General features: G+C 38.2%; 1 protein-coding gene across 1 annotated transcript in view; it reads left to right on the top strand.

Annotated features, from left to right (window-relative positions):
* The window catches only part of sorl1 (sortilin-related receptor, L(DLR class) A repeats containing), a 60,286-nt gene that overhangs the window by 6,421 nt on the left and 27,899 nt on the right, over positions 1-25,966 (top strand). The window contains exons 2-9 of the mRNA XM_084420190.1: positions 27-143; positions 5,161-5,289; positions 8,699-8,860; positions 9,141-9,208; positions 14,889-15,063; positions 23,365-23,466; positions 23,578-23,747; positions 25,527-25,719. Of these exons, the coding sequence (XP_084276316.1) occupies positions 27-143; positions 5,161-5,289; positions 8,699-8,860; positions 9,141-9,208; positions 14,889-15,063; positions 23,365-23,466; positions 23,578-23,747; positions 25,527-25,719 (1,116 nt within the window). The remainder of the gene's footprint in view (positions 1-26; positions 144-5,160; positions 5,290-8,698; positions 8,861-9,140; positions 9,209-14,888; positions 15,064-23,364; positions 23,467-23,577; positions 23,748-25,526; positions 25,720-25,966) is intronic.

Here is a 25,966-nt window from a genome sequence, read left to right as displayed (position 1 = left end):
TTGTTCATCATATTTTGCATTCACAGGCCAACCTGAACGATTCTCATAATCAGATGGTCGTCCACTGGGCTGGGGAGAAGAGCAACGTCATAGTAGCGTTAGCCAGAGACAGCGTTGGTGCCACCGATCCCAAGACCAGCTCCGTGAGTATACCATTTTTATCCTAGATCAGTTCGAAAAGTTTCTTATCAAATGTTTTTTTTACTTCCGACCTATACAGTGGCTTGCGAAGTATTCAAACCTCTTAGTTTTTTTTTTCTTCACATTTTGTTTTATGTTGCTGCTGCCTTATGTTAAACTACTTTACCTTTTTTCACATTAATCTACACTTCATACACCATAATGCAAAGCAAAAAACAGATTTAGCATATTTTGCTCTAGAGCATTTAAATTTTGCTTGTAGATGTTACTACACTAAGTGGAGTTAACCTGTGGGAAATTAAATTCAATGGGTATGATTTGGAAAGGCACGCACCTCTCAATTATAGGTCTAATAGCTGAAAAAGCATATCAGAACAAAAACCAAGCCATGAGGTCAAAAGAACTGCCCCTAGAGTTCAGAGACTGGATTGTATCAAGACACAGATCTAGGGAAGACTATGAAAAAAAAAATCTGCTGCATTGAAGGTTCACAGAAGCACGTAGCCTTCATAATCCTTAATGGGAGTAGTTTGGAACAACCAGGACTCTTCCTAAAGCTGGCCTCCTTGCCAAACTGAGCAATTGATGGAGAAGGGCCTTGGTTAGAGTGGTGACCATTTGGGATGAACCGATATGAATATTTTGGCCGATACCGATAATTCTTTATTTTGATTGTCGATATATTGACCGATAAATCTAAATTCTTATTTTTAGATTGAGAGACTGATTACAAAAACAAAAGTCTCACCATTAAAGGTGCATTGTGTAATATTTAGGAGGATCTGATGACAGAAATGTAATATCATATACATAACTATGTTTTCAGTGGTGTATAAAGACCTTACATAATGAACCGTTATGTTTGTATTACCTTAGAATGAGCCATTTCTATCTACATACACCGCAGGTCCCCTTACATTGAAATAGCCATTTTGAAATGCATTAAAAATGAAAAAATATTGGCCGATATCGATATGGTGGCCGAAATATCATACATCCCTAGTGACCATGATGCTGATGGTTCTCTGGTTGAGCTTCATGATCATATATGGAGATGGGAGTAATTTACAGAAGGACAAACATCACTGCAACGCTCCACCGATCTGGGCTTTGAGTGCCCAGACTCAAGCCTCTCTTCAGTGAAGACACATGAAAAACCCACTTGGAATTTGCAAAAAAGCAAGTCAAGTCACCTTCATTTATATAGCGCTTTTAACAATATAGATTGTTTCAAAGCAGTTTTACAGTGATAATAGGAAATTACAGTAACAGAGATTGTTTTGGCTTTACAGCAGCTCTAGAATAAAGTTATTGTCCAGCTAAAGTTAGTTTTGATTGACTGATTCACTTCCGTTGCAAAGATCATTAGTTATTAACTTAGGGGCCGCCAACACGACACCGTTCTAACAGAAAAAAACTCAACGCGCTCCGGCCCGCTCATCCGCACAAAACAGTGCCTGGTGGCTCAGAAACCCTGAAATAGATTCCAAGGTGCAAGCCTGCGCAAACCTCAAAAAGCATGTTTAGTCTATAGGTATGCGACTATGCACGTTTGAATATACAGTGAGGAAAATAAGTATTTGAACACCCTGCTATTTTGCAAGTTCTCCCACTTAGAAATCATGGAGGGGTCTGAAATTGTCATCGTAGGTGCATGTCCACTGTGAGAGACATAATCTAAAAAAAAAATAATCCAGAAATCACAATGTATGATTTTTTAACTATTTATTTGTATGATACAGCTGCAAATAAGTATTTGAACACCTGAGAAAATCAATGTTAATATTTGGATTTTGGCCCACTCCTCCACACAGATCTTCTCTAGATCAGTCAGGTTTCTGGGCTGTCGCTGAGAAACACGGAGTTTGAGCTCCCTCCAAAGATTCTCTATTGGGTTTAGGTCTGGAGACTGGCTAGGCCACGCCAGAACCTTGATATGCTTCTTACAGAGCCACTCCTTGGTTATCCTGGCTGTGTGCTTCGGGTCATTGTCATGTTGGAAGAACCAGCCCCGACCCATCGTCAATGCTCTAACTGAGGGAAGGAGGTTGTTCCCCAAAATCTCGCAATACATGGCCCCGGTCATCCTCTCCTTAATACAGTGCAGTCGCCCTGTCCCATGTGCAGAAAAACACCCCCAAAGCATGATGCTACCACCCCCATGCTTCACAGTAGGGATAGTGTTCTTGGGCTGGTACTCATCATTCTTCTTCCTCCAAACACGTTTAGTGGAATTATGACCAAAAAGTTCTATTTTGGTCTCATCTGACCACATGACTTTCTCCCATGACTCCTCTGGATCATCCAAATGGTCATTGGCAAACTTAAGACGGGCCTTGACGTGCTGGTTTAAGCAGGGGAACCTTCCGTGCCATGCATGATTTCAAACCATGACGTCTTAGTGTATTACCAACAGTAACCTTGGAAACGGTGGTCCCAGCTCTTTTCAGGTCATTGACCAGCTCCTCCCGTGTAGTTCTGGGCTGATTTCTCACCTTTCTTAGGATCATTGAGACCCCACGAGGTGAGATCTTGCATGGAGCCCCAGTCCGAGGGAGATTGACAGTCATGTTTAGCTTCTTCCATTTTCTAATGATTGCTCCAACAGTGGACCTTTTTTCACCAAGCTGCTTGGCAATTTCCCCGTAGCCCTTTCCAGCCTTGTGGAGGTGTACAATTTTGTCTCTAGTGTCTTTGGACAGCTCTTTGGTCTTGGCCATGTTAGTAGTTAGATCAGGGGTGGGCAACTTCGGTCCTGGAGGGCCACTGTCCTACAGAGTTTAGCTTCAACCCTAATCAAACACACCTGAACAAGCTAATCAAGGTCCTCAGGATTACTAGAAAATTACAGGCAGGTGATTTTTTCAGGGTTGGAGCTAAACTCTGTAGGACAGTGGCCCTCCAGGACCGAAGTTGCCCACCCCTGAGTTAGATTCTTACTGATTGTATGGGGTGGACAGGTGTCTTTATGCAGCTAACGACCTCAAACAGGTGCATCTAATTTAGGATAATAAATGGAGTGGAGGTGGACATTTTAAAGGCAGACTAACAGGTCTTTGAGGGTCAGAATTCTAGCTGATAGACAGGTGTTCAAATACTTATTTGCAGCTGTATCATACAAATAAATAGTTAAAAAATCATATATTGTGATTTCTGGATTTTTTTTTTTTTAGATTATGTCTCTCACAGTGGACATGCACCTACGGTGACAATTTCAGACCCCTCCATGATTTCCAAGTGGGAGAACTTGCAAAATAGCAGGGTGTTCAAATACTTATTTTCCTCACTGTATATGTGCGCAGGCGTGTAGTCCTTCTTTATAAACCAACCCTCAACAAACTACTTGACTGGCCTTAACAATTTATAATAAAGAATTAATTATCGCTTCCGCGTAGCCACGTGAACCGGAATTATCCCGACAACGTTTTATCTGTACAGAGGGAAAGGGAAGGGAAGGAGGCTTCACAGGGGAGAGTCTAGTTGACACTTCAGGACTGCGTTGTCGTGTCCAGGCGCAGGTCCTTCATCAGATCTGGATACGGCCTGGATCCGGCGGACTGCAGTAAACCTCGGGATAAACAGAGACTAATATTAGCGTAGACGCCATCCATCAGGATTTATGGGAAGTGTTCCCTTAAGGACTCTCTCAGACTGTGAGAAACAATATTCTCTGGTCTGATGAAAATTAAGGGGTTTGAATGCTTTCTCAAGGCACTGTATATATACTATATGCTGTAAGGTACCAAGAATATATACAAGAGCCATACAGATGAAAGGCCTCCCTCTGTTCTTCAGTTCCCTGCACTTTTATTATATCATCTTAAATCCTGCTGATGTAACTCACAGCCTAGAAAGACTGTTTTTGTGACCTTGAATGGTATTTTTCTATGTGCATGGCAATAATTGCGAAGTTTTCAATAATTGCAAAGCTTTTATGTAAAGTGTTATCTAATGGAAATGCGAGAACAAAAGTGGTGCGGTTATACTTTATGGGGTGCTGGAGCTGTTATCTGCTCATCTCTGAAGTGCTTTACAGGTGTTCTTTGTGAAAAACAAGACAAAGAAAATTAAAGCAAAAAGAAGTTTCTTGTATGAACTGAGATGATGGTTTATTTTTAAAAGATTAACTGCTACATTCTTTGAGCCAAATTCTAGCAGATTCACATGTATACTCTTTTGGAGAATACAATCCCAGAATGCACTGCAATGCAATCTGTCAAATTTTGCATCCAAGGTGGTGGACATGACTGAAATAAAATGAAATGATATTCACTTTATTGTCCTCGGAGGGAAATTTGTCATGGACTCATAAAACGTACATTCCCCTGCCAATTGTAAATGCGTAAAAAAGAACAATAATGCCACCTAAACCATCTCACAATATAATTATAACAATAAAAATGGAACTAACATGCGAAAAAAGCGATGAAAGAGATTATGAAGAAACAACAACCAATACTGACAAATATTGATAAATATAGTTGAATCAAATTAAAATGGATTATTGTGCCCAAGAAAAATTTGATTATCAAACTGTAGGCTCAGCAACACTATCAAACTGAATTGGAATCAATTGTAAGCAGAGTCTCACATTTCACACAAAGAACATTTTTTTTTAGCCATATGAATGAAGTTATTTATTTGAAAATCAAGCTATTAGCTTAGCAACATTCTAATATCAAACTTGGATTCAGTGCCAAATTAAGGAGCATTCCTTTTTTTAATTGATATTTTTAGCTTAGCAACATGCTAACATCAAACTATTGGATTCAGTTGTAAACAGTCTCTCATTTGTAGCTAACTTATAAAGCGATATTTTTGTGACACAAGAAGTTGCTTTCTAAGTAAGTACCAAATTAGTTTCATATGAAAAGGTTTCGTTTCATTTGCCATGTTGACTTAGAAGGCAGCAGCCTATGTAAACAGACAGTAAACAACAAGGCAGCTTCCTAGGTTTTGGACCAGAGCTACAATTTCTGCAGTGTATGTGGTTAAAATTTGATATTGTTTATTTAACAGGTGTACGTGTCCTACGACTATGGAACCACCTTCACCGACGTATCAGAGAAATTTCAAATGCCTGGGGACCAGGAGGGCAAGAAACAGGTCATCTCACAGTTTTACCACAGCCCTGCTGACAACAAACGAGTAAGTGTGTGAGAGACATTAGCTGGACTATCAGTGTGACATACTTGAGTTGTCTTGTCTTTGTGAGTTTAAGCCGAGGTCATACAAGACCGCTGTGACACAAACCGCTTCCTGGCCATCTGCAGCTGTGACCTTCACTCCACCACTCCAATCGCATATACACCCACAGATGGTGTTATCCAAGAGAGCAACTCCAAGGGCTAGGTAAAAATGCGAGCTGCATCCTTAGTCTTTGCCCTTGCCACCTTCCGTAACTAACTGCTCCATTGAGACTTTACGGTGGTGCAAAGGCTCATGGGAGTTGGAGTGGGGAGCTGCAGATGTGGTAGAACCGCTGTGGGACTCTGCATTGCGTCTTTGCAGGGGCTGACGGCAGCAGACGGTGACCATTCATCTGGAGTCAATGATGTGGCTGGCACTGCAGCTGCCGCTTGCTCCTGCTGCATTGGATTGGATTGAAGCTAAAGCATTACTAGTGTAATTTGCAAAGCTTACAACTTCTTGGTAGCAAAACAGGACTGTTTAATTACATTTTGAGTGATCAGAGTAACTTGCACGGTCAGTCCACTGTAGAAAAGAACTCTGAGTCTCGATGGGATAATTAAAAGAGATATTGGCTAGATGCTTGTGCTGTTTGTTGTGGAATATTTTAATGCATTTAAAGTAATAATCCTGATGTAAAATCTCATGTGAATAACTGTAAATAATGAGCTGATAGTCCTTGAAGGACATACTGGACCTGTTTGTTTGATTGATCTCTTTATAGTGGCTTTGACTTGCAAGTGTGATTGGATTTTCTAATGATTCACTATTGACTTATTATAACATGAATATTGATCTCAATTAATATAGTATTCACTTTATTTTAGTAACGGGGTGTAATGGTACACGTATTTGTATTGAACCGTTCGGTACGAAGCTTTCGGTTCGGTGTTCGGTACGCATTTTCAAACCGAACGATTCTTTGGACCATTTTTCCTGCTGACCAAAATTTAGTTATTTCAAATGTAGGTGCGTCGCAAGCACGCTCATATGGACGCAGTTCTGTTCACTCAGGCAATATAATCGTTTTTTAAATCAATAAACTCCTTTTTAATCATATTGATTATTTGACTGTTAAGTGTGTTTAAACAGTGCGGGTCAATTTGACCCATAACATAATGGATGTAATTATTTTTTTAAACAAATGTTTGGTAACGTAAATATATTTACATTTGAAAGCATATTGATCCGTTAACGCTCCGACTCCGTTAACGTCCAACATTTTGAATTTTTTGAACAAGATAGCAAAGCTGCGCGCATAGGATTGTGGGTGATTTGAGAGCGCGAAGAGCGCGAAGGCTACACATATGCATCCTTTCCTGTATATGGGATATTTTTCGAACGAAGGACTCAGTCCTTGGTGGAAATTCCAAGGATCCTCGACATTGGAACAGTCCCTCGACGGATGTCGATGACGTAGCATCCTCGAAATTCTGGCTTCCGAGGATCCTTCCTTGACATTGAGAAACGCCTTGTTACTACACAGCGTTAAGAGATCCAGTAAAGAAATCATATGAATTCGCCACTTAAGTAATAACATTGCTGCGAGATCTAGTGAGAAACATTCACATTTCTCCGTTATTAATGGATCAAACAGCGCGTGGAAGCCAGGAAGAAACATTGTGCCATGAATGAACTATCCAGTGTCCACAGATCTGCAACATTTACCATGGATTTACTGTATAACAGTAACTGCAACCATGGAAGTTTGGCAGGAATAGTAGGCTATAATGCTTTCAAGTAACATTACGCTGGTTATTTTGACATTATGAATAAAATTGCTGCCCTCAAATGTTAATCTGAACTAAAATAGACCTTTGTTTATAACTACTACAATATTAGGCTACATTTCATTTTTGTTTTGTTTTATATGCTCCTAAGAAGAGTCTATTATAGCTCCATCATTGCTCAAAGTAAAAATAAAAAATATATATATCATACTTTATTATGTTAGTTTAAAAAAAAAACTCTGGCATTTCTTTCTTTTTGCTGTATCGAAAACGTACCGAACCATGACGCAAGTGTATCGTATTGAACCGAACCGTGAATTTTGTGAACCGTTACACCCCTAGTAACTATTATTATATAATAATATTAATAATTAACTCTAACATTATTTCTGTTTTTACTTTTTAACTATTATTAATATTGAATATAATAATTATTTATTATTTATTGTTTGGCTTGTTGAGAAGAGGTGTGTTATTACTTCTCTAAGCTGTGTTGACTTGGCCTTGTGCTAAGCAACCACTCAGAACACTCTGGCATTGTGTCACTTATAGTCTGATGATGGTCACGGTTAATGCTGGAGATCCATTTGCTCTACTTTCTCTTTCTTCTTTTTCCACCTATTCTTTCATATTTCAGTAAAGCATTAGGTTTCTTTTTAAGTCGAGTGTTACTGTTTCAGTCCCAGTCCTCATTGCCTCTGAATCTGGAGAGAGAAAGTGCCCTGCTTCCATAACCAGGCCATGGAGAGGACAAAGTTTATAGGGAAGGCTCTTAAATGAAAGATCAAAGAGAAGGGAGGGAGATTAGAATGGCAGAAGTGCATAATTGATAATGTAAAAAATATGTTTTTTACTATATTTAAAATGCTTTGATGTTCTCGTGGTGCCAGTTGACTGAAATAAATATCTATTAATTATAGATCTTCTGTTGTGTCATCAACCACTACAGAGGTTAAACACCACCCTAATGTTCCCTACCTGTATGATGTGGAAAGCAAAAGAAGACATTTAGCAGAATGTAGAGGCTGCTCTTTTTCACACAATGAATGTGGATGGTGATTTTTATAATGCCAAGTTATAAAAGGACAAAAAAGCATCAGTCTATATGAGTCGTGTACTCAAGGTCTTTAAGACATGCAGGCCCATATTCTGGTCATTTTACATTGCACATTTTTTACATTGAGTCAAATGGAATACTTTTATTGTGCTTTTTGTATCTTGCCATTATAAACCACCATCTTCTTTCATTGTATGGAAAACAGATGCCTTGCATCTCTTTTTAAGACAATAAAATTATATTTGTCATAACATAATCCCCTGGTTTCACAGACAAGGCTGTTTTAACTGAAAACAACTTGCACTGCCATATCTTAAAATATGCCAGTACCATTGTTTTGTCTCAAGATGCACACCAGTTATGTTTTTTTCTAAGGCATGTTTATAAAACCTACTAAATGTCGGGAGTGAACTAAGGCCTGGTCCTGGCTTTATCTAGCCCTGTCTTTGAAACCTGGCCTAGGTTGAGTATATGATGACAATATTTTTTTTATTTTGGATGAACTATGCCTATAATTGTTTTGTTTTTGCTGAATTTACTTTTCTTTTGTTAAATGTAATTTCTGATTTTTCCCTTGCAGTACCTATTTACTGACACCACGAACGGTTACCTGTGGAACACCTTTGACTTTTGTAAAAGTGTTCAGGGTTTCTCCATCCTGTTCAAGCCCACAGACTTACTGCTGCACAGTAAGAGGCCTAACCTGGTCCTTGGTTATGATGGTTCTCACCCCAATAAACAGGTATGCTTTCCTTCAGTACTGTGCTATTTTGTATATCTTGTGTCCAGTTTTAATAAGATGAACGGCACTGCCATTTAAGCCTTTAGCTATTTGTGGAGATTGCCCTTTTGAATTTTGCACTAAGCAGCATATTTTGATTTGAGGAACTCAGCCGTAATTGTCATGTGAGAAGCTGGTTCATGACAAATGTTTTAAAAATATTAAATGTTATAACCGAAACTGCTGACTCTTAAGGACTTCTCTTTCTTTCTGTTTTCTTTTTTTAATTTCCATTGGGCAGCTGTGGAAATCAGATGACTTTGGTGAGACGTGGGTGTTGATTCAGGAGCATGTAAAGTTCTACTTCTGGTAAGATCAAACACCTTGAGGGTGTTCTGAATGTGTTCATCACAAAATCTGTTTTTGGGTGTGATGTGTGTGCCATCATTGACCAAAAGTAGTCATGCTACTAATTTAACTACATATTTCAGTGCTTTTTTAAAGCTTTTCTAGAAGAAAACTTCTTTTTCCTGCAAGCAGCAGTAACAAAATGCTACATTGCTGTTTTTTTGTTTCATCAAATTAAGGAAATAATCATGGTTAATCATGCTTGCCTTGAATTTCGATTCATTTTAACAAAATGGTTAGTTCGACAATTCATTCATTTTTAACGAACCAGTTTAAAAAAACAATATATATTTTTTTATTCCACCATGATTACAGTAATATACAAAATTATATATATATATACACATATACATATACACAGATACACACACACACACACACACACACACACACACACACACACACACAGTAGTCAACATTTGAAGTCAAAGTTATACGTGAATTTTGAACAATACATTTTCTTGTCTTAGGACAACTTTGATTAACTTTTTTGATCCACTTCAATTGTTGACTACTGTATATATATATACAGTGCTATGCATAAGTTTAGGCACCCATGCTAAAGTTGACTAAAAAGAGGAATAAAAAATCATCTTTTGGAAATTGAACTTAATGCCTTAATTTAAAAAATTAGGAAAAATCCAACCTTTAAGGACACCAATTTTCTTTGTGAATGAATAATGTATCGTAAATAAATAAATGTTCTTCCTTAAAATACAGGGTGCATAAGTTTGGACACCCCTATGTTAAATTCCCATAGAGGCAGGCAGATTTTTATTTTTAAGTATTAAAAAAAATAAAACATTTTTGGATACTATGCATCCTGATAAAGTTGCCTTGGCCTTTGGAATTAAAATAGCCCCACATCATCACATAGCCTTCACCATACCTAGAGATTGGCATGGGGTACTTTCCATAAGATCATCTCTCAATGCAAATCAAACTAGCTATTAGGCTAACTGAAATAAAACCATGCCAATCTCTAGGTATGGTGAAGGCTATGTGATGATGTGGGGCTATTTTAATTCCAAAGGCCAAGGGAACTTTATCAGGATGCATAGTATCCTAAAAAATAAATAAATAAAAATACTTAAAAATAAAAATCTGCCTGCCTCTATGGGAATTTAACATAGGGGTGTCCAAACTTATGCACCCTGTATTTTAAGGAAGAACATTAATTTATTTACGATGCATTATTCATTCACAAAGAAAATTGGTGTCCTTAAAGGTTGGATTTTTCCTAATTTTATATATATATATATATAGACAGACAGACAGACAGACAGATACACACAGATATATATATATTTGATATTAAGTATGAATTGAATGCTGTGAATAGCTTAAATGCTGTGATCTACTTATTAGGAAACACTTCAGTTTAAGGTCCAATTCTCACTATTAACTAGTTGCTTATTAACATGCGTATTACTAGGATATTGGCTGTTTATTAGTACTTATAAAGCACATATTAATGCCTTATTCTGCATGACCTTGCTCTACGTCCCTAATGCTAACCAATTCCTACCCAATACCTAAATGTAACAACTACTAACTAACTATTAATAAGCAGTAATAAGGAGTTTGAGGAAAAGTCGTAATTAATAGTTAGTTAATCTAAATCTAAAGTGTGATCACTTATTATTGGTATCTTTTTTCAAGTAGTAGCTTAAGTATACATTGATTACTGAATGACACTGAAACCTGGAGTAATGGCCTTTGAGCGATAGTAATTTTACTTTAGTTTATGAGCAGCTTGTGGATTGACATACTGTACATACAGTTCTCTACATGCATGTGTGATCTGCTTTGATAACCCCTTTTGTCTGTGAGATGTTCCAACCCACTGCGCAGATAGCATTTCATACATGGCTCATTACTGTGGTTTTGATCGCTGTCTAAAAGAACAGGGTGTGAGTTTGCAGCTCGTTGATATCCTAAGCAATCGAAATGGCAAATCCAGTTCTTGCTTTCCACTTTCTTCCGTACAGGAATTTTGCAACAGTGTTTGTAATTTGAAGAGGGTTGAATGCTCTGTGCTGCCTCACTCAATTTGCAGGTTTATGTAGGAATGTGAAACTCTTGCTTTGGATTGCAGCCAGCACTCAGTGTTTGCACAATCAGGCACTGGCATCGAAAGCAAGCAGCAAATAGAAATAACAGAGTGGCTCTTATTGCTATCCTGTTCCGTAAACATTATGCCATAGGATATGATCCGATCGGAAGACCGGAGCTAATTAGAATGTTATGACTCCAATTCATCACAGACGGGATTATCGTTTTTTTTCTTTTTTACTTTAGCTCAAATTATGTCTGTAAGTGTCTCTGCCAGAACAAATTTGTTTTGCACATTATTGCAACAGAATAGTCGAAGATATATAAGGAAGTGGTCAGTGTTTTCAAGCATGTGGGCTGCCGTCCAGACAGACTACTTGATTGCGAAATAGTCGGCTGTGGATGTTTCTCTGATGAGGCTCAGACTGCGGCCGTATGAATAATTGATTGTGTCTACCAGCCGTGACCCATTTCATCTGCTGGAGTGGCAGTCAGTGACTGTGGAGACAACATCAGCGACCCTCTGCGATGGCCCTACACAAATGACTCGAGAGCTCAGAGACCGACTGCACCATCACTGCAGCGATAACCCTTCTGTTCTTTGCTCTGAGAGCTCTCTCAGACTGTGCCCGGCTTAGGATCGTCACATTTCAAACAGCTTCCCTTTTTCCGTTTGACAGATGTTTTCTTTTCCTCAAGAGAGGATCTTTAGAGAGGGTGATCAGGGAGTGTTGCGAGCCAGAATCAAACCTGCGTCAGATGTTGGATGTCTTTTAGGGATGCATGATATATCAGTTCCATATAAGTTATTGCCTGATAATAAGAATTTTTTTAATGTAATTGGTCTTGCTCATTTACTTTTTTTAACATTTACTCGTAAAAGCACTAAAATGTACACTGATAAATGTAATCTTTAGCAAATCTCAAAATTAATATCCAGTTTTTACACGGCTCATTATAATGCTGTGATGCCTAAATTCAGTTGTAGCATTTAAAGTCTAATTATTTTTTTTTTTTTAAACATACAGTACTAAATTACAGTACCATTCAAAAGTTTGGGTTCAGTGAGTTTTTTATTTTATTTTTTAAAGGAAATAAATTAATACTTTTTCAGCAATGACACATTATTTTAAATGAATCTGTTACTTTGAACATTTCTTGTCAACTATTTCTTAAAGGGATAGTTTCAACTATTCTTAAAGGGATAGTTCACTTTGAAATAAAATGTTGGTATGTTTTAGCTTACCTCAAGGGCATCCAAGATGTAGGTGTCTTTTTTTCCGCAGTAGTTTCAATTTTGATATTTTTAGGTCAAACCGTTCTTGTCTGTCAGTCATATAATGCAGGTCGATGGTCATTGTCTCAAAACACAAGCACAGAGTCCAAATTAAAACAATTCCCCATCGTCCAAATTAAACAATTTCCCATCATAAGTACACATTGATGGCCTAAGACACGAAACGAGCGGTTTGTGTGAGAAAACGAACAGTATTTATATCGTTGTTATCTCTTGAACACAGCACACGTCCAAATGATCTGACGGCGCGGGCGGATATAGATATATAAATAGATGTCGCCTTGGCTACTGCAGTTCATTGGAACGAAACCGTAGCCAAGCGACATCTAGTGTATACATCTATACCCGCCCGCGGGCGGGTATAGATGTATACACTAGATGTCGCCTTCGCTACTGCAGTTCATTGGAACGAAACCGTAGCCAAGGCGACATCTATGTATATATCTATACCCGCCCGCGCCGTCAGATCATTTGGACGTGTGCTGTGTTCAAGAGATAACAACGATATAAATACTGTTCGTTTTCTCACACAAACCGCTCGTTTCGTGTCTTAGGCCATCAATGTGTACTTATGATGGGGATTTGTTTCATTTGGACGATGGGGAATTGTTTTAATTTGGACTCTGTGCTTGTGTTTTGAGACAGTGACCATCGACCTGCATTATATGACTGACAGACAAGAACGGTTTGACCTAAAAATATCAAAATTGAAACTACTGCGGAAACAAAGACACCTACATCTTGGATGCCCTTGAGGTAAGCTAAAACATATCAAAAATTAATTTCAAAGTGAACTATCCCTTTAACATTAATAATAATAAGAAATGTTTCTTTAACAGCAAATCAGCATATCTGAATTTCTGAATGATCTTGTGACACTGAACACTAGAGTAATGATTCTGAAAATTCAGCTTTACCATCACAGGACTAAATAAATTTTTTATTAGATTAAAATAGAAACCAGTCATTTTAAAATATAATAATTTGTCACTATTACAGCTTTACATCAAACAAATGCACCCTTGAGCACAAGAGACTTCTTTCATAAACATCTCGTCAACTCCAATCTTTTGAAGGCTTGTGTTTTGTGTCAGTTATTAGCCTAATAATTGTTGGTTTATTGGTGTCGGCCAGAATTGTAATATTTCTGCATCATAATTAAACGTATACATTTCTAGCTTTGTAGCAGTCAGAAGGAATAAGAAAGTCCTGTCAAACAGCTTAACTACTGTTTTAAAGGTCAGCAAACAGACCTTCAGTTGTGGGTGTGAATTGTGTTGTTTGTTGACTGTTCTCTGAGTTTTCAATTGGCTTTCAGTTTTAATCTAGACAAACCAAAGGCGGAGCTGCAGGGCTGGTTAAAAGAGCAGTAAGCCCCTGTTTTTATCCGTCTCTCACTCCGCTGTACGACGTGCTAAACTCACAGTTGTGAAATAGAAAGCAAGCGGGCGAGGTTTGTGTTTGTGTTCCCCTGCGAGATAATCCCTTTATCCTCTAGCTTGGTGATTTAAGAGCCAGTCTCAACAATCAGCACCTCTCTGTGTTTTCAAAGAGGAAGGGAAGTCAAGCTGTTGGTCAAGAGTGGAGAGAGATTCTCTCATCCATTTATCTGAAACTGCTGCCCATTCCTTCGTCTGTAGTCTTGATCTCCCACACTCACCCTGAATAATTTATCAGTAACATTGTGCAGAAAATTGGTTCATTGTAAGTTGTTAGGTGTGAAGTTGCTTGAATTGGCTTGGCAAATGGAAGTACCTATTGATCACGTATGATAAATGTAGCTGCATATGCCCTGTACAGATTCTGCATTGTAGCACATTGCATGTCATTAGGAAATACAATACAAAACATGTTACTTTATTATTGTAATATTGTATATTATTTTTGAAGCAATGTTCAAATGTTTGCGGCCAGTAAGATTATTTAAATGCTTTTGAAAGAAGTCTTTAATGTTAGTAAAAACAGTAATTTTGCTTAAAAACAGTAACTGTTTTCTATGCTAATATATTTTTTAAATATTATTTATTCCTGTGATGACAAATCTTATTTTTCAGCAGTCATTACTCCATTCTTCAGTGTCACATGATCCTTCAGAAATCATTCTAATATACTGATCTGGTGTTCAAGAGAGTGTAGTGTTTTATATTAAGACACATTAATATGGAATTGGTTGCTCTCTGAAACCATTTAAACATAAAATGGAACAAATGTATGCTTAACAAAACAAAAACATTGTGTTAATATATGTCCAAAATACTAATGTCCAAGTCTCTCTTTCTAATTCCCTAGGGGTGTAGAGCCACACGACAACCCCACCACGGTGTTTGTCCAGCGCCACGAGCCCCAGGGAGACTCCATCATCCTCAGCAGCACGGACTTCTTCGAGCAAAACCGTCAAGTTATCCTAGAGAAGGTGGACAGCTTCCAGTTACGGGACAAGTACATGTTTGCCACCACAACCAGGGTAAGGGTACATTCCGACCAGAACAGAGCCGAAAACGTTCGGAGGATAATTTGTAGCTTCAGATTTTTATATAGCAAAAGAAGGGTAGAATAAGCAGCGCTGAGCTAGAGTTCAAAAACTGGAAATGTGGAGAGTGCCGAGAGTCAGATCCGTGCCAATTCCAGCTGAATGCCTCTCCTGTGAGTGTGAGTAAACACTCCTCTGAAGAGCTGGAGGAACGATCCCGCTCAAGATGAACAGGCAGTGATAACAGGCTTATGTAAAGCCATGGAATCGGATAAGGAGGATTCCTGGTGTGTTTAGCCAACACTGAACTTCTGCCCTATATGACAGAAGGGTAATTCAGACAGGTGACTCTCTAGTTATTAATCTGGGCTGGTAAACAAAAGGTTACTGGTTTGATTCCCACTGGGTCATTGTGCCCTCAAACACAATAATTGCCCCAGGAGGCACAACCTGTAATGCATGTACTGTAAGTTCTTTTGTAAAAAAGCACCTGCTGATTATGTGTCTGTGTGAACAGCAGTTGTACGTAGACTGTTCCAGAAGGTAGATTTAGTTATGCTTCCTCCTAAGAGGCCAAATTTCGGCCAGATTCTAAGGCATCATTGTTTGTATCCATCACAGAGAGAGAGCGAACCCAGAATGCGTCGCGACAAGCTCGATGAAAGAATAAATACAAGGCGGACAAAACGTGTTTTTAGTTAAAAATGGATTAAGTTGCAGATGGTATATATTTATACTGTCTCTTGAAAAGGCAGTTGCTAACAAGTGGTGAAATGGGACTATTGAGGTTGTCAGGGACATTAAACGTCATCACTCTTCTACTCGCTAGTCCACTTTTACAGCCTCATTGTGTTTATAACTAGCCTGGTTCTACCAGACTCTTCATTTGTACAGAGAGTCTGGCCTCTCTCCATTGACAAGCGTTAACTTCCTTGTAGGTGGGTACTCTGTTGAAGTTTAAAACTATTGGATCTGACCAGAGTCACTCTGGATCTACCATAACAAATTGCTAACGTTTGGTCGTGACGTATGTCAACTCAAACTAGCTCACGATCTCAACGTCATCGTTCTCAGCCACTCCCTCTGTTCGCTGATTGGACCGGTTAAAAATTAAAAACTAAAGAATACACCACAATCCCAGACGGAGTTACTGAAGGAAAATGAAATTGAGCGGAAGTACGTAGGAGGGCGGAGCCAGGCTAGTTTATAACTGCACTCTTGTAAACTATTCTAACTCAGATGTTCTAATTTAAAGATTATAAAGTTTAAAAGAGTAGTGGGAAAAGTAAAGGTGGCGACGTTGAAGTCATGCAACCATGGTGTTAGATTGTTTATATCTTTATCTTTTCACTTGTTCCTATTGTTAGACTTCAAAATTCATAAAAACTTTCTTTAATTGTGAAGATTATCTTTATGAACAAACCATGTTAGAATCATAAACTTTTGTTGGTAAAAGAGATTATTTTCTGCAATAGTCCAGTGGTCAACGGAAAAATCCTATTGGCTTTTTGCCGAAGGAACCTAGGCTGATGCTACAGTAACTTCTAGGATTTCCTACAAAAATACGTCATCCCTGCAACACTCTAGTCATTGGAAACCATGTACCTTGTTTAATTTTTATTTGTGCGTTTATATAATTCCTTGCAGATCTATGAATTAAGAATGTCATCTAAACAAGCAGAAACTCTGAAAATGTGAATCCTGCAGATTCACTCTCTCTGGACTATTTATTTATTTTTGTAAGTTAGTTAAGGTAAACTCTAGCATTATTTCAGAATTTGTCATGAGCAGCTACAATGTATTGTGATGTTTTTTTTGTATTGTAAGTCCAGCCCTGCAACACAGGTCATCAGTCATAGAAACACTAAATAGTGTAAAAGCTGTATCTGTCAAACTCTTATTAGCATCACATCCAAGATGGGAACACAATAAAAGTATTTGTTTTCAAGTTTTGCATAGTTCCTGGTTTCTGAAACAATGACTGTCTAGACCTCATGTCTATGCTGACCGCAGCTAGTGTTATATTTCAGTGTAGAGCTCACCCTTGAGTATATTCAGTGGTTAATCATTTCCACCCCACATCAGCTGGCATCTCGCTAACCTCATCCCACAGCAAACGTCTGACTGCCCAGAACTGGATGAGGCATCTGTCAGGTCACACATGGCACTGCCAGGTTGCGTAAAGCAGAAGCAGACCCAAGTCACCCATTAAATTGGAAAGAAATGTGTAATTTATCTGCGGCCTCAGAAAGCCAGAGACTCCGTGGGAGTTTTAAGGGCTGTTTATGAGCATTGCTGCGCGGATGGCACAACCACGGCCCTGGACGGCGTGCCCGCCTGACAGCTCTGATCTATGTTCCGTTAATGAAGTTGTGGCTAGGTTTCCCTCGTGTGCTTCTAACCACTCATTCACCACTTGTATGCGTTCTGCTGCCCAGTGCCGCCATATGGTCCCGTCTTCAACACTGCGCCATACTAACGGCACCGAAAGATTTTTATAATTGCTCCCATTGTTCTTGTTTTGTTGAAGTAAAGGGATGTCAAATGCATCAATGAAAATTCTGTCATCATTTACCTACCCTCATGTCCTTCCAAACCTATATGACTTTCTTTCTGCTTTGGAACACAGAAGAAGATATAAACAGTTTTTGTCCAAAGTATAAAATATAAAAGTTTGGTTTGGAACAGCATGATGGTGAGTAAATTGACAGAATAAAAATTTTAGGCTAAACTGTCCAAAGGCCATCTGGCGCGAGACGAAAATACGAAAGGAGCAATATACACTCGCTTTCTGAGTGATTTTTTTTCTTTCTTTTTTTCTGAATTTTCCACAAAGGGCTGTGGGAACTTTGCTCCCTGTGTTTTGGTGAGCCACATTTCAGTTTAATATTTTAACGGATTTGGATATTTCACTTGCTGAGTGGATGGATTTACAACAGGATAATTAGTGGTTTTCATGGTCAGACCATTCAGCTCTTTGCAGTGCTCGTTGGTTGTCCACATAGCGCATTAAACAAAATTATCCTAAGGAGGTTTATGACAAGACAGACAAATAGTAAATAGGCCAGAGCAACAGCTCTTTGGAATTTGTCTGGCTGGGCAAGTTGTAAATATCTCTACTCTTGAAGAGAGAGAAAGTGACAGGCTTGTTGAGAGCCTTGGCTTGTTGATGCCTGTGTGTGGCCTGGCCCTGACCCTGCTGGCCAGACGTACCCCTAGAGCAACCCCCTCTCTCTTTCAGTCTCTCGCTCGCTCACTTACAGAACAAACACTTTCTTTCAGTACTTAGAGGGTCTGCCTACAGAGACAGCATTTTAAGACATCACAAGCTGCCCCTGCTGGAAAAAAAACTGCTTAAATTAGTCTAAGCCGGTTTGTTGGGTCTAATTGGTTTAAAGGGTTAGTTCACCCAAAAATGAAAATTCTGTCCTTAATTACTCACCCTCATGTCGTTCCAAAACCGTAAGACTTTAATATCTTTTTGATGAAATCTGAGAGCTTTCAAACTTTGACGCTTCGAAAAGTTCATGTATAACTAATCCATATGAATTGAGCGGTTTAGTCCAAATTTTCTGAACCTCATTGGTTCTTGCACGAGCTCAAGCGTGCTGCATAACACAAGAGAATGAACCTCATTGGTTATCTCACATCAAGCGAACTTGCCTGAGCTTCCATTTCCATTTGTGAGTTGATGAATGTTTATATGTGAATAAAAGACTAAATTCAGTCTGTTCATCATATAAGGCGATCAAGTTTTGTCAGAAAATTTGGACTAAACCGCTCAATTCATATGGATTAGTTTTACAATCTCTTTATGAACTTTTTGAAGCGTCAAAGTTTGTTGCGTAGCGGTCAATGGAGGGACGGAAAGCTCTCAGATTTCATCAAAAAAATCTTCATTCGTGTTCCGATGATGAATTAAAGTCTTACGGGTTTGGAAAGACATGAGGGTGAGTAATTAATGACAGAATTTTCATTTTTGGGTGAACTAACCCTTGAAGATGAAAAAAATCTCTGGCAGAAGAAGAGGAAGAAATGTTTATATATATTCAATCATCATTCAAGTGTTGATAAAGATTGATATAGTTAAAAACTGATTATTTTACCCAATGTTTGTGTGTTTTTGTATCGAATTAGATTATGATTTTGTTAGCTTAGCGACATGCTAACACTAAACTCTATTTGAATCAATTGTGAGTTGCTGCTTGTGTAACGTTCTCAATTAGTAATTTGAGATGCCATGTTAGTTAGGATGCTGTTTATGTAGATAGTAGGCATTGAGGCCGTTCACTAGGGTTTGGACCGTATCCAGTCTTGCCAGTCGGACGACATTGATGTCAGTCTTTTTCTTTCTTTTTTCAGTCTTTTACCCTCTTCTCTTTCCATCACTGTGTCTCTTTCTGACTCACTCTTTTGCTCTCATTGTGTTGAGTCCCTCTATCTGCAGCTCGGCTAATAGGATTACCATAATGAATATCACAAGAGCCTTTGGCAGTGAGAAGCTTCTAAGACTAATTAAAGCCGTGGAAACCAAGGTCCTCTCATCTGAGGGATTTATCCATAATGTCATAGAAATCTTTAATAATAATTAAGTCTTTTCTCTTCTCACATCCTCACCTCCCTGTAGCCCTGCAAGCTGCTTTAGCGATAACCTGGTTTCAGGGTGTAATCTGAACTTTGATAAAGAAAGATACTCATGGGAGAAGGATGGGAAGTGATTTTAAACACGATCTTGGCGTGTCAGTAGGCATTAAAGTGGTCTCAGCTTAATGCGTTTAATTAATACCAACAAAACTCTTATGAATGTAGATCTTTAACCACACGTTTCCATAAACAAGTGAATCAGATGTCGGTTTGATAACCGTTTTGATGGGTTCTATTAGAGTGCTTCAAATGAGGACTAATGCTGTAATACGTGAACGGGTTAGATTTAGCTATGCTAAGCAGCCAAACCCAAAGTTTGTAAGTTGGCTTGACTGATTCATTAAAAGAACCGACTCAAAATAGTAATTTATTCTTTGCACTGCCTATCTGTTTTTGCTTGCTGCCAGCAAATACAACGTAATAGCAAGTTTTATTGTTTAGATTTATCTTTTAATTGCAGACTGCAAACTCACAACTTGGACAAAATATTGTTTACTTTTTGCTGTGACGCTATAGAATGCAGAACTTCCCACACTGTGTTCTTCAACATTGCTGCATCTACACGTTCTCACTCATGCTTGAAAGTCTGATCTCTCTTCCAGACTAAGCGATGAGAGGGACTGCCAGCACAGTACGGCTGTTGTTCCAGAGATAAATGCTTTCTCCACAAAGAAGGCAAAGTGACTCCAAAGCCAAATATTCATTGGGCCGGATGTGCCAGAAACTATTCCATTCATGTTGCCATGTAAGAATAGAAGGCTTTTATAGGCGAATTTTGCTGTCAAGTTTGTAGTCAGGGACACTTGGATGGCATGGCAGCAGAATGAGAGATGACAGTTTTCTCAGAGGAGCTGTTTGTGGATAACTGCCTGTAAATGCCTAATGATTCTGTAAGAGCTAAAATTGGAGGTTGGATCTAGGTGTCAGATGCAAATGGAAATTTGAGGGAAAATTTCTGACCTCTGACCACCTGACAGGATTGGTTAACAGCTCAATCACACAAAAACACTGTGTAGCAACTCTGCACCTTCCTGGAAGGTGGCAGTTATGATGCTATCGAAATACAATTTATTTGCATTATTTGCCTCTTAAATTGTGGCAGTATGATGTGGTGTTTTTTTTAAATGAATTTATATTATATTATATTATATATTTATAGAGGTAAGCAAAACGAGACAAAATTATAATTACCGTTAAAATTTCCATGTCTTATTTCCAATGTTTTCCTAAAAATACCATATTATTATATATCAATATAATAATAAGATTCAGATAGTTTTAAATGTGTGATTTCCAGACTTAGAAAAAAGAAAGAAAGTTGAAGACCAATGGAAATGGAAGTTAACATTTTAATGGCAAATATAATTGTATAATTTTACTCTAAAACCTCAAATATTTAATCGGCTAGAATTTTTTTTATATATAATAAGTATAGTGTGTATATAATAAATTATGTATTTTCATACATAGCCAAAGTATACTACATATAATTTTTATTATTTCATGTTTATGTTAAAATATATAAAATATTCAGTAATTTATAAGCTAATCAATCATTTTTTTAAACCAGTATGTATGTATGTAATGTATTGGTTACACTATAACATGGGATTATTATGTTACTGTGTCCAAGTATTGGCATCTGGATCTGGTTGTTGCAGCTTTGTGATTTGATTGTTGTTATCACACACTTTGCTCTCTTAAGCTCTCCCGGCAACACGTCTGTTTTCGAGAGATCTCCCTCGCCTTTGCTCTCTAATGCCAGATTGTGTTTTGGCTCCTTCCACAACACTGCAGTCTGTTCCTGGAGACAGCCGTTAACAGCTAGATAAATCAATACCATGAATGGTGTGACTAAAAACGAGGCAGTGCGGAGAGCTGAGAAGGAAAACACTGAGCTTTTGTGCATTTAAACAAGGAAGTGGTTAAACTTGTTATTCAGGATGATGGTGCTTATAAATACACTTTTATCTGACATCCTGTTGTTCTTACACTGACCCAGTAAATCCCTGGCCCTGTGTTTACCCGTTACTGCTTCCATCTTGCGATCAATTTTGGCCCTGCTGCAATATAATCAATATAATTTGCTTTTATTCCGATTACTGCCTTTATCACCTCCTAATGGCGTCTTTGTTTACTTCTTTACTTCTTGTCTACACAGCAAGAAAACAATTGCTTTGAAATCTGGTCATTTTAAAGAAGCAGTTTTTGAAATTGCATTTCAGTCTGAATGGCCTGATCAGATTTTAAGTATTTTTTTTGTCATTTGAATTCACTCATTCACTATGTAGTGGATATTGAATGCGGGGTTTTGACTAAGTGGTTTCGGACATAGCTTTTGTTTGATTGTATGTAATCTGTTTATTATAGAGAGTAATTTACAGCTTATTTTTCTGTGTTTGTGGGACTGATGTAAGTAACTCTTACTCACCCATGGCTTGATTACAGTGACAGTACAAGGGAAAGACTGATTTGAGCAGTCTGAACTTCAAAATTGATCGAAGCTTTGATTTCCTGAGGGAAGAAAGCGAAAGAAAAGACTTCAAGATGGGAAGAACGAGTGATAGTACTCGTCCCTTCATGACGCATTGCTCATTTAAGACAATGCTAGACAGAGACATATCTAGGTTGCTGGGACACTGACTAGACTAGTGCTGCTAGCACCAGCTTTCCATCTCTTTTATCTTTGGAAAACCAGCAGTTTTAGAAGTACAAATGAGTGACTGACAAATCCCCAGTAGTCCTTATTAAGTGATATCATGTACAGGACCCTAGTGAATACTGTGCTGATGGGGCATATCCCTCCATGCTAATATTGTCTGCCATTCAGACCTCGTTTATAGTGAATATATGCCATGGTTTATGGTAGCTGATGGTGTTAGATTACCTTATAAAATATTTATGACTCTCTGCTGTTTAATTTTAATACATTTTATTGCAACATGTCCCCGTTTTGTGTAGCATTGGAAAACAAACCACCTTGTTGCTGCATTTGAACTAGATATATAATGATAATCTGTTTAACGCAAAACAAATTTTTAACATGCAGATATTCACACTTTTCTACTCGACCGATTAACGATATATTCACTTGAATAGTATAGATTAGACTTGAATAGATTTTTTCATTTATTGTTTGGATGTGTACTCAGTTTTTTCATTAATCATTCTAATGATTAAATCTTAATAAAAAAAAAAACTTAAATAATTGTATTTAATATTAGGTTTTAGATGTTCCATTTTAAATGTTAAATATTAAAATTATACATTTGAAATGTTACATTTAAAAATGTATTTAAAAGAAATTAACATTCAGTTACCAAAACATCTCTGCATAAATATAATGCTATAAACAGCAATTATTACATTTAGAATAAATATAGAGAATCTTAAAAAATAAGAATAAATTATTCAGTAAAATGTATGTTAATATTATTAAATTAATAATAAAATATAAAAAATGCTTATTTTGTAGTTTATAGATCATATAGTTATTGTGTCATTAGATATCAATATTACATATAAATGTTAAAATAAACTGTTTCAGTATAGGCCATAAAATAAATTATTGATCAATCTCTGATTTGACAAATTGTAATATGTGATCTTTATTTGGGATGGTTAATCTCATTTGTTAATGTGTTTCCACAGACGTTGTTTGGGAGCCATGAGTCTCAGTCTGTCCAGCTGTGGGTTTCTTACAACCGGCAGCCAATGAGAGCAGCTCAGTTTAACACCCGCCACCCTATCACGGTGAGTGCCGTCAGCTTCGTTTAGTCTCGGGTAGATTTGTGGCCATGACTTTTAAAGCTTCATGTTTGTTTACCTGTCTTATGCGATTCCCTGCTCTCCACTCTCTGCCAGGAGTACTACATAGCAGATGCTTCTGAGGACCAGGTGTTCGTGTGTGTGAACCACAATAATAGTGTTACGCACCTGTACATCTCCGACACACAGGGCCTGTCCTTCTCTCTGTCCCTAGAGAATGTGTTGTACTTCAGCCCTGATGGCTCTGGGAGCAACACGCTTATCAGGTACAGTTGAACATCACAGTGTGTGTGCATTTGTTTGAGCTGCTAAACACTGCTTGTCCACAGACACGGTGACCATTAATGTGATTTACCCAAGAAGGACATTTGTTTGTTGGTCCTGGAACAACATTTCTGTTGAACAATCATATCCCTAACCCTACTCCTAAATGCTAAATGCTTTGTATTGCCTTAGAGGTCAATGGTTTTGATCTCATTTTTAAAAATGTGTTTGAAGTCTCTTATGCTCAACAAGGCTGCATTTATTTGATCAAAATTACAGTAAAAAATTATTAGAACTGTTTTCCATGTTAATATATTTTATAATGTAGTTTATTCCTTGATGGCAAAGCCGAATTTTCAGCATCATTACTTTAATCTTCAGTGTCACTGGTGATTTGCTGCAGGGGTAAACAAAATTCTGCTGCTTAATATTTTTGATGAGTAGTAAGATCAAAAGAATAGCATTTATTTGAAATGTATGTAACTATTAAAAAAAATGACTGTCACTTTTAATCAATTTAATGTATCCTTGCTAATTAAAAGTAATATTTCCTTCATACTGACCCACAGTTTTGAACAGTAGAGTAGATTTTAAATGAAAATGCTAAATAAATAATTACAATTAAACCTTTTAACAAAATAGCTAATATTGAAGACTTTCAGCTAAATTAAAGTTTTTCTACTTTTAGTGTCACTGCCAAAAAAAGAAAAGAAAAAAGACTGACTTCACTCTAACCGTACAATCTGACTATGGACTGTAGTGGCTAAATGCGTTCGAACAGCCACAAAAGAACGCCTACTCTCCGCCTACTGACTGTAAACATTATGGGAAGCACGCTAGCCAGACAGGATTTAAACTTTGTCGGCTGGAGACCCAAGTTTGGTTTGAAGACGAAAAATGTACCAAGCACAATGTTCTCTAACCATTCCCGATTTCTAACACGTATTCATCGCGTTCAATGTAGTCTTGCGGCTTTCAGAGCTGAAACGAAAGCTGCTGCTCTCCATGTGTTTTTCTGTCTTCTCCGGGCACGTTCATATGTAAATTGCGCAAGCTTAATTTGTCCATTAGATCGAAAGATCTGAAAAAAACCCACATACTTTTACCCGTCCATAGACCATCCCCTAGAAGTAATCAGGACAGAAGTGGTCAATAATGGACAAAAGAGACGGATTAAAACACCAGGTGTAAACGGGTATGTGTCTACCTCGTCTACTTGTGATCCGATCGACCAAAACGCATCTTAATACCAGGTGTAAACAGGGCCTGAGAGCCAACAACCATGTTGAGCCAGGAACACATTCCACTTCATTAATTCACATTAAGCCCCAGTCTTACGCAGCTCTTGGTCTCGTCACCTTTACTTGAACTCTTCTCGGTTTAGTGACGGACCCTCATCGGTGCTGTAAATCCGTTTTTGGCTCCGCACGTCTTAACCCATAAGCAGGTTAGTGAGGTCTCGTCTCTATAATGCAAGAACTATGTCTTCGCCCACCGGTCCCTCCACTCACACTGTCAGTAGAAAAGCAATCCATCATTCCTACACGGCTTCCCAAGGACATGCTATTGTTTTACTCTGCGGCAGAGCGGGATCTCACCCACAGCCAAACCACTGAGCTCAGCACGGCCGCCTGAGAGCAGAGACGCAATTACTGCAGTGCGGAATGCAGATGAGATGCGCTTGGCTCGCGTGCCATTGGCATTTTCAAAGAGCGCCTCTCTTGGCAGATATGAATGGCATGGCACGGCACATAAAATTTTTGTTTTTGTGTATTTGAAAGGTACTTCGCCAACGAGCCGTTTGCAGATCTCCACCGGGTCGAGGGGCTTAGGGGTGTGTTTGTGGCCACTCTGATCAATGGATCAGTCACAGAGGACAACATGCGATCAGTCATCACGTTTGATAAAGGAGGAACCTGGGAACTTCTGCAGCCACCTGAGGCCGACAGCCTGGGAGGAACCATAGACTGCCAGGTATTGAGGATATTGGTCATTTTGGCTACTTTGGTACTAGATAAATCAGCCAAGTACTCAAGAGCAAGGAGGATTTCACTGTTTTGCAGCTTTCTCATTTATTAATAATGGTCCAACATATAAAAGTGTGATCCTTGTGACCCCTGTGATTTGATCCATTTAATTTAGCTCCCATTCGGCTGCACATCAGAGCACATCCTATGTGGACGCTCTTTCTATACAGATTTGCTTCTGAAACTCACTATTT

This window comes from Rutilus rutilus, assembly GCF_951802725.1.
Source record: "Rutilus rutilus genome assembly, chromosome: 9".
In the NCBI taxonomy this organism is placed as follows: domain Eukaryota; kingdom Metazoa; phylum Chordata; class Actinopteri; order Cypriniformes; family Leuciscidae; genus Rutilus; species Rutilus rutilus.
Note: the sequence above shows the minus strand (reverse complement) of the source record. Positions and strands in the feature narration are given on the sequence as shown.